Below are 9804 nucleotides of genomic sequence, written 5' to 3' on the forward strand. Positions count from 1 at the left end.
ATAGCTCCGCCTCCCCGCCTATAATACTCCTGAACCCCAACACATCAACATCGAGGCAGGTTAAAAAGCTGCCTCTACTGTCCAGAAATACTGTTGTCCACATGTTCCCCAAAGTAGTTAACATTCACATTACAGAGAAGAACACATAGCTGTCAGCATGAAATGTGTTGAGCGTCTGCTCCAGACTGTACCCGTAAACAACTTGAATGGTGTAGCCTACTAGGCTGCTGGTCACGTCTAAAATGGCGCTCTGCAGTGCCAAGTCGAGGACAGCCCTAGGATACCCTCTCGGTGTTCCTCTCGTCATTCAACCCGTTTTGTAGGTCAGGCTGCAATATTTTCTCCAAAGATTCAACGATCCACGTAAGGTGCCATTTCCCCTAACTCTTTGAGTTCTTGAAATACTTCCGTGAAGAAGTGCGGGTCAGAATTCAACTGTAACATTTTGGCACTCATTCTGTCAATGATGGTCAGCGATCTGTCCCAAAACACCTCCTTGTTGGCTTCGATCATGAACGGGGTGAGAGGGTAGGATATCTCATTGCCCATGTAGGAGTAGGCCAGGTACAGACAGCTGAGGAACGTACCCTGGAGCTCCGAGGCGCTGTCGATGTCCTCGGAGACCGTATCCTTGCAGAGCAGGTACACAAACACCAGGTTGGCGGGCGTGATGAAGCCGTAGTCCTGCCAGCCCTGGATGAGCAGGGTCCGGTCCACGTTTCGGAACCATAAGATCACTTCCCCGCTGCTGAGTCCCTTCAGTTTATAGCATCTCCGGCGCACGAAGTCTCCCAGACAGTGAAGAAGCTCTCCCGTCGACGCCTGGATGATCACCTGCCTGGGTGAGCCGATACTCTGGCTGCTCGGTTGCTTTTTGACCGAGGAGAGCTTCCCATTCTGAGCCGGTACCAGCGCACGACTGGGCTGAAGGCTTTGGGTGGGAACCGTCGATACCGGCGCCGCGAGAGGTAACGGTTGAACTTTATTTTCACGCTCAGACGGCTGAGATTTCTTGTTGTTCTCATTATTCAATCGTTCCACCTGGTTGTTGTTGTTCCTTGGCGTCGAGGGCTTTGGGTTGACTTTCTTGACACTTTTTCTCTTAGCCGAAGCGGCGATCAGATTCTTCCACGCGAGAGCCGAGAGCAGGACGGACTGTCGCTTGATGCTGCCTTCGCTCGTGCTGACCCCGATTCCCTCCACGCGGCCATCCAGGACAGCATCCTTCTTCTCCTGGGGTGAGATCGACAGCACCGCCCCCATCCTGGAGGTGTAGAAGCGTAGGGCACCCCACAGTTTTCAGTCCAGTTCAGGGCAGCAGATTGAGCCCCATTTGACGGCGCTGCTCCACCGGGTAGACGGTGAGTCGAGTCGTCGGTGTTTTAAATTCCAGGAGGCTCGCGCACCACTGGCTCCCCGCGTGACAGAACCCGGTTCTCTCGGCTGCGGACTCAAACACACGCAAAGGCTACAGAGCTAATTCTGTAAACGAGGATTTGTCGTTCAAGTCCACCCCCAGATTTATGGGACGAGACGGGCAGCTGCTTAGACCAATGAGAGGCAAGATCAGTGATCGACCAACTAAGCACTCAAACCATTTTTAGAACTAGGTTAGCCAACGATGATTTCCGAGTGCTTCACACGGATGGGCCATCAATCAATAAACCAAAGCTTTATGTGTAGGCCTATAGCGCATTTCATACACAGAGGTAACACAATGCCCTTGATTAGACCTACAATACAATTTGTACTCACTCACTCACTCACTCACTCACTCACTCACTCACTCACTCACTCACTCACTCACTCACTCACTCACTCACTCACTCACTCACTCACTCACTCACTCACTCACTCACTCAGCCGTATGGTATGGTTCTAGAATGATTCTGAGAAATAAACCCACGTTTACATGGCCATGACATTACACTACATTACATTACAGTCATTTACGCTTTTATCCAAAGCGACTTTGGCATTTAACGTTGTAGCCTACCGCCAATGTACCGTATGGCATACTCGCCAGAACTCACAAGTGCATCTTCTTTCGAAACAAGTGACTAAAAGCATAATCATAATCTACAAGTGCTAAAACAAAGTGCAAGAATAGCTAAATATAAAGACAATAGGCACTACTTAAATAAAACGCTTTCTTTTTAGAATGCATTGTTAATAATAATAATAATAATCGTCATCATCATCATCATTTATATAGCACATTTTAAACAATGCAGTACTAGTACATAAGACACACGTAGACAAGATTATTCGATTTAGACAAAATTACACAAAAACAGCAGTAGGTTAATTAAGACGGAAATACAAGAACACATGTAGGCTACTAAATGAATACATAAATACAACAAATACTATGCTGGGAAAATGGTGACAATTAAATTCAATAATTTTATTAAATGCAAATCTATATCTGTGTTTTCAGAAGAGATTTAAAGGAGAATAAATAACCAACTAGTCTAATACATTCTGGCACACTGTTTCAAAGCCGAGGAGCTCTCACAGAAAAGCTCATTCACCATTAGATTAGAACCTGGGCTCCGGAATAGGCAGCACGACTTTGTTAGAGGATCTCAGACATGTAGTGTAGGACAATATAATATATATGGCGCCAGACCATGACGTTTTGCCTTATAAGTAATCAAAATAATCTTAAAATTGATTCTGAAATTATTTGGAAGCCAAAGAAGGGAGGCTAGGATAGCCCTAATATGACTTCTCTTATTGGTTCTTCACATCAAATCAAATCAAATAAACTTTTATTTATATAGGCTAGCAGTTGAGTTGACTTCTCTTATTGGTTCTTGTGAGGAGTCTAGCTGCGGAATTTTGAACTAATCGTAGGCGTGAGATTGATGGCTAAGACATGCATGAAGAGAATTGATGAATCAATCAGGTCTTGATGAAATAAAAGCACGAATTTCTATCTTTATATCAGCAGGTGACAAGAATGAATGTATATGTATAGTAGATATGAGAGGATTAATCCATTCATTAATTCGTTCATTCATCATTCTGCCAGTGAATACACATTATACATGTTTCTGGATGATAATATGCTCATATGCTGCCACCTGCTGGAAAGCTGAGCAATGAGAACGTTTTAGCCAACGGCAGAGCAATAAAGTATATAAAAAGATTAAGTAGGCTACATCAGCTCACTCTTATTAGTGGTCAAATCAGCTCACTATTATTAGTGGTCACAAAAGAAAACACATTCTCTGCCAACTTGGAAGTAAGGTGAAAACAATGTGACCTGAGGTTGAAGTAAGGTTAAAAACATCTTGACCTGCTAATCTGCTCTCCAGGTACCATGCATGGCTCTGAGCCCCTTTACCTGCTGTGTCATTTTTTTTTGTCATTCTCAACTCAACAGTGCAAAATGTCCACGTGATACAATACAATAGCCTACAGTCTACAAAAATGTAGGCTATATAGCCTACACAGCTGTCAACGGAAGTAGTTGTCAAAAGAGGTAGGCCTACCCTACGTATCTGATCTTATCTACATAGGCTACTGTAGAAATGGTCCTTATTGTGTAATTTGTAAATTGAGTATTGGAGTTTATCTGTAGCCTAATGACCATAACCTTGGAGCCGGCGGCAACATTTCACTGTGACTGGACATTAGGCTGCATGTGACAAATAAAGGAATCGTGAATGTTTAATCTTGAGGAGAGATATGCAGGCTACTGGAGGGGGGCCGGCGTGCCCACCGTTATCCGAGTTCGACCAGCGCGTTGGTGCCATAATAGGGACAACAGCACTGTTGGGTGTGCGCGCCGCTGGCGATATGGATACAGACACCAGGGACACGGACTACCACCCCCTCTCTGCAGCAGACTCTCCGTCTAGCGCACTAACACACATCCAACTGTAGAATTGAGGTGACCGCAATCACCAATTGATGATATGGTCATGGATTTGTTGGTATTATATATACAGTACAGCGAAATCTCACGGTGCTTTTGCAGAACGGTCAAAGAATTAAAACAAAACACAACACTCATTAATTTACACCAAAATCACAAATTATTAACACACAATCTAAATATTTTATCGACATCTTCAAGACTGATCAACACGAATAACAAGCAATTCGGAGCGAAATGATTTAAACGATGACATAGACTATCAGATATTCTGACGCACACGTTTACAATGGAAATTATGGTTATGATTAGGACACGTTATTGGGAATTATGCAAATACAACTGTATTTCAATCTCATCCAACTGTAGAATTGAGGTGACCGCAATCACCAATTTTGCATAGTCTACATTTCCGCACTCAAATGGCCTACTTGCGACTGCTATTCAGTGTTCGTATATTCTGTTCTTAGCTGAGAACAAATCCCAGGTGAGAAACCATTGGTGAATGCCAGAATTTTCTTAGAAACGGCGTAAGTACAGTTTAAGAAGAAATGCTTCTTAAGAACTTCTTTACTTCGTTGGTGAATGAGGCCCATTGTTTTTAGTCTATAGTCTCTCTAGAGTCAATAGTGTCTCTCTCACTTTTTTATTTTTTATTTTTACCACTGATCAATACTTCAGTTTTGTCCAGGCTTAGTGGAGGAAGTTCTGTGACAGAGAGCTTTTTTGAGTCATCATTTATTCTGAGGTGGTTAACAACCTTGACCAGCGCTGTCTCTGTGCTATGATGCTGGTGAAAACCTGACTGAAAAGTATCCAGGATACAATTTGCAGCTAGGAAATCATTTAGCTGTTTGAATACAGTTTTTTCTAGAATTTTACTTAAAAAGGGAAGGTTGGAGATTGGTCTAAAATTACTGAGGACTGAGGAGTCTACGTTGTTCTTCTTCAGAATGGGTTTTACCAGGGCAGTTGTAGTGCTGATGGAAAGATGCCTGTACTGAGGAACAATTACAATAGCTAGTGTGTCCCCGGATACAGAGTTAAGAGAACATGCAGAAGAGCTGAGCGCACATGGAGGAAGACCAAGATACAGGCCCACCACAATATTCCCAAAGAACACCTTTGCTCCTTTAATAAGGCCATAAGAAATGCTAGAAGAGATCACTTCTCAAAATTGATCTCTAGAAATAAAAAAAAATTCCAGGGCGCTTTTCTCAACGATTAACAGCCTCTTAAATCCCACCCTGTATGCACCTCCTGTATCAACATGGCCTCTACTTTAAAGTGAAAGGAATTTGTAGCATATTTAAGTACAAGATAACTGGCCTTAGTATGACTATCACCCAGTCAAGACCAAATGTTTTGTTTGATGACCCTCTTCCCCCACGGAGCAGGGTTATGAACTTGTTTACACCAGTTGACACTGAGATGCTGAGCAAAGTGGCGTCACAACTTAAGTTGTCTACCTGCCCCCTTGATTATATTGCCACCATGTTCTTCAAGACTTTTTAAGTTGATGTATCTCCTCGTTCCTCCATGGAGCTTTTTGTTTAGGGACAACCTTTTTCAGTTTCATCAGCGCTACAGAGCCAAGGGCTCCACCCAATAGGCGGTCACTAAATCATTAACATGTGAAGGCCACACTTCCGGGGTCGTTGTACTATTTGCATTTGTCATTATTTTAAAATGATCAGCTACTACAGAGTTCAGATAGGGTTCAGATAGAGTTCAGATAGCGCTTCTTAACAAAACGTTGAGTGCCAATTATAGCTTTGGGTAGCAACACTGTAAAGAAAATATAGAACTGGTCAGGTTAAGGTCACTGATAGAATAAAACAACAGTTTTGTGACCCTTTGTGACCACAAGGTCAAGGGTGTGACCTCGGTTGTGAGTGGGTCCAGTAACGTGTTGACTAATGGCATTGAGGAGGCTAACTGGTCTTTGAGTCACCCTTATTGTCTACATACAGATTATAATCACCAGTGATAATAATCTGATCATAGTTTGTGTGGATCATAGACAGGAGTTCTAAAAAGGCAGGGCATTTCCTGTGTGGTCTATAGACAGGTACCGCTAGGACTGGGGAGAGGCACTTCTTCAAATGAGGTAAAGTCATCAAAAGAAATGCTCCTGCAGCTCAGAGCATCAGTGGCTATGTTGGCTGTTCCTCCCCCCGTTTTCCCAGTTCTGGTAGACTGAGAGAAACTGTAGTTGGAGGGGGGTGGGGGGGGGGGGGGGGGGGGTCTTCAATCAGGGCTGCTGATCCATTTGTATCCAACCAAGTTTCAGAAACATACTGTCTAGTTTGTGTTCACATACTGTATAAGATTGTTTATGAAAAACGTCTTGCCAGCAAGGGACATGATATTAAGAATTGCCATTGCCATTCTCTGGGTGGGGCGACGGGCTCGAGCTACACTTTGTTAGAGGCACAAATATCAAATTGTCTGTGGATAGTCAACTTGGTCTGTGGCTGTCTCTGTTCTTGAAAGAGAGAGACATGGTCTAATCATGTTTATAGGCCTACCACTAGAAACACTAGAATCACTAAAACTCTCAGATCAGAGTTGGTTACTTTGTTGAAAATACCACCAGATCCATTTGTGTATACTGTGTCACTAGGATCAGGACCGAGGAGAGAGAGACCATCAGGCTTCAGTAGGCTAGGCCTCTCCCAGAAGAGGTTGAAGTTGGAGATGAAGGGGACTCCTAGTGAAGCGCAGTAGTCCTGTTTGTGAAGGATCAAGTCAGGTGTGAAGCCTGATCAGTCTGGACCATCTCAACACCCCTTCGGTATGTAGGGAGGGGCCCAGAGATGAGGATACGTTTTTTTCATCCTTTAAAACCTCTGACTGCCGGTTTCTCACGTCATTTGTTCCTGTGTGTAGGATGATGGATTGGGCCTTGGTGCAGCCGGCCAGGATGCTTGCGAGTGTGTGATGGAGATGGAGCCTCCAGATGATGGTGTGCTGAGCTCAGGGAAGCTCGGCAGGTCTGTCTGCCACCAGGCTCCAGGCTGGATACAATACTGAACCTCCTTTACTACCCCTGCCCCAGCGACCTGCCCCTGTGACCTGCCCCAGTGACCTGCCCCAGCGACCTGCCCCAGCGACCTGCCCCAGCGACCTGCCCCAGCGACAGCGCCGGGCCAGAGGTACAGCATTGGCCGTGTGTCCAGTACGTCCGTCCATCTGTTAGCAGGATTACGCACAAATGAACACACTGATTTTCATGGAACTCGGTGAACGGGTGTAGCATGGGCCATCTGAGAACCCATACCCTTAGAACCCATACCCTTAGAACCCAGACATTCTGGAGCGGAGCCGGATCACGGGGCGGGGCCACAAGCCACTTCATCCCATTACTGCTAACCATTCATTCTATTACTGTTAACCATTAATTCCATTACTGTTAACCATTCATTCTATTACTGTTAACCATTCATTCTATTACTGTTAACCATTCATTCTATTACTGTTAACCATTAATTCCATTACTGTTAACCATTCATTCTATTACTGTTAACCATTAATTCCATTACTGTTAACCATTAATTCCATTACTGTTAACCATTCATTCTATTACTGTTAACCATTAATTCCATTACTGTTAACCATTCATTCTATTACTGTTAACCATTCCTTCTATTACTGTTAACCATTCATTCTATTCATCAATCCAGTAACACACTCCAGATTCCAGATCAGTTTATTTGTCACATGTAATGTACAGTCACACTGAAATGTTGCTGCTGGCTCCGAGATGTGCTCATTACAGATAAACTGATATAACTATATCTATAACTATATCTCTACAGTATAAAACTATATCTATAACTATATCTATACAGTATAAAACTATATCTATAACTATATATCTACAGTATAAAGATAAGATACTGGTATGGATGGATTATGGCTACATGTTATAAATATGGATATGGGGCAGGGTTATGTACATGCTATAGCTATGAATAATCTCAGGTGTGAGATATACTGTCATCTGCATTTACATGTATGGTGATGTTAGATACACTAGATATAGTGGCACTGTATATGTTCGTTAGAGTCATGCTGGATGGCCTGGGGGAAGAAGCTCTTCCTGAGTCTCTCTGTGACCTCCATGTGTGTGCGGTATCTCTTCCCTGACCGTAGCAGAGAGAGCAGTCCGGTGCCTGGGTGGCTGGGGTCTCTCCGGATCCTCTTGGCCTTGGTCTTGCATCTATCTCCTGGCGTAGATGTCCTTGAGGCGGGGAGTGGCTAGCAGAGATAGAGCAGACTTTTCCCTATCAGGAAATAACCCTATTTCCCCAGTTCACTACTGGGAATGACCACCTGGGGGCAGCCTCGTCCAACACATGGCAGTGCGCTGTGAATTAGTCCTGACAGTGAATATTTGCCAGGAAGGTCGATTGGTGATAAGTTCTGTCAGTGACTGTCTTCACCACTTCAGTCTAACATTTAATTATCCCAGACGGACGCTGGAGCAGAGAAGCCTTTATCTGGGTTATATTACCCATAGTGACAGAATCCTGCTTTCAACTGATCCACAACTGTCAGGACGCTCACATATGGAAACTAACACGTGCCAACCAACACTACTGAAGGAAAATGTCTTCTTCTTCACTAGATACAAGCACTTAGCCATGTCTTAACAGAGCTTGACTGCAGTTGGTGGAAATATTTAGAGTGATATTTCCTTGAAATAAAAGTATAATAATTATGCAACTCCATATAAACTCATGAACCTTTTTTTTTTTATAATATATTTTTTTAAATATCTTATGACTTTTGATTTTTTTTTATATAACTCTTCTCCTCTGTTGAACTGAGTTTATATCATTTTCCGCCTGTAAATATCAACAAAACAAATTGACCACAAAAAAGTATCAATATTAACCAATAATATATTTCTAACATTATGATGAGCTGACTACCATTCACGTCATTAACTGACTACAATATTGACCTGGTTCTAAGACAGCCCCCCCCCCCCCCCCTCCCCTTGGTGCCCAGAACATTTTAACCAGAATCCCCTGGCCTGCCGTCATGGCCGACATCAAACGGCAGCAGGGGGATCGGGTGTCGTGTCTTATCCAGGGCTCGTCCGTCAAGGCCGTCAGCAAGAGCTTAGCAGCGCAGCGAGAGACAGGTGGGCCCCGGACAGACCACAGATTCACTAGGGAGCTGCCTCTGCAGCTGGCCTCAGAGGGACTGATAAAGACTCACTCACACACACACACACACACACACACACACACACACACACACACACACACACACACACACACACACACACAACCAGGCGAGCATTCACAATATTCTCCCACCCTTGAAAAGGAGGGATTGTCGAGCACGTGGAGGAGTTTATCACTAGGACACTAGACCTCTGGAGCATCTCAGCGTATCACTGATGCGCTCTTGTGGCTGGTAGCTGCCAAGGTCGCCCAGAGCCAAGTGTGTACCGCCTCAACCACACACAGCACACAGAGATCACACCAGCATCACCCACACACAGAGATCACACCAGCATCAACCACACACAGAGATCACACCAGCATCAACCACACACAGAGATCACACCAGCATCAACCACACAGAGATCACACCAGCATCAACCACACACAGAGATCACACCAGCATCAACCACACACAGAGATCACACCAGCATCAACCACACACAGAGATCACACCAGCATCAACCACACACAGAGATCACACCAGCATCAACCACACAGAGATCACACCAGCACCAACCACACACAGCACACATAAATCACACCAGCACCAACCACACAGAGATCACACCAGCATCAACCACACACAGCACACAGAGATCACACCAGCACCAACCACACACACCACACAGAAATCACACCAGCACCAACCACACAGAGATCACACCAGCATCAACC

The 9804-nt window shown here is 44.3% G+C and overlaps 1 protein-coding gene across 1 annotated transcript; it reads right to left on the minus strand.

Annotated features, from left to right (window-relative positions):
* Positions 1-351: 351 nt before the first annotated feature.
* On the minus strand, positions 352-1263 carry LOC311313428 (cyclin-dependent kinase 5 activator 1-like; the record flags this gene model as incomplete). The annotated part of the gene is made up of 1 exon (XM_084443553.1): positions 352-1263. The coding sequence occupies one exon, from the start codon at positions 1261-1263 to the stop codon at positions 352-354; it is 912 nt and encodes a 303-aa protein (XP_084299679.1).
* Between the last annotated feature and the right edge of the window lie 8541 nt (positions 1264-9804).

The sequence above is a fragment of the Borostomias antarcticus genome (assembly GCF_949987555.1).
Source record: "Borostomias antarcticus genome assembly, chromosome: 9".
Taxonomy (NCBI): Eukaryota; Metazoa; Chordata; class Actinopteri; order Stomiiformes; family Stomiidae; genus Borostomias; species Borostomias antarcticus.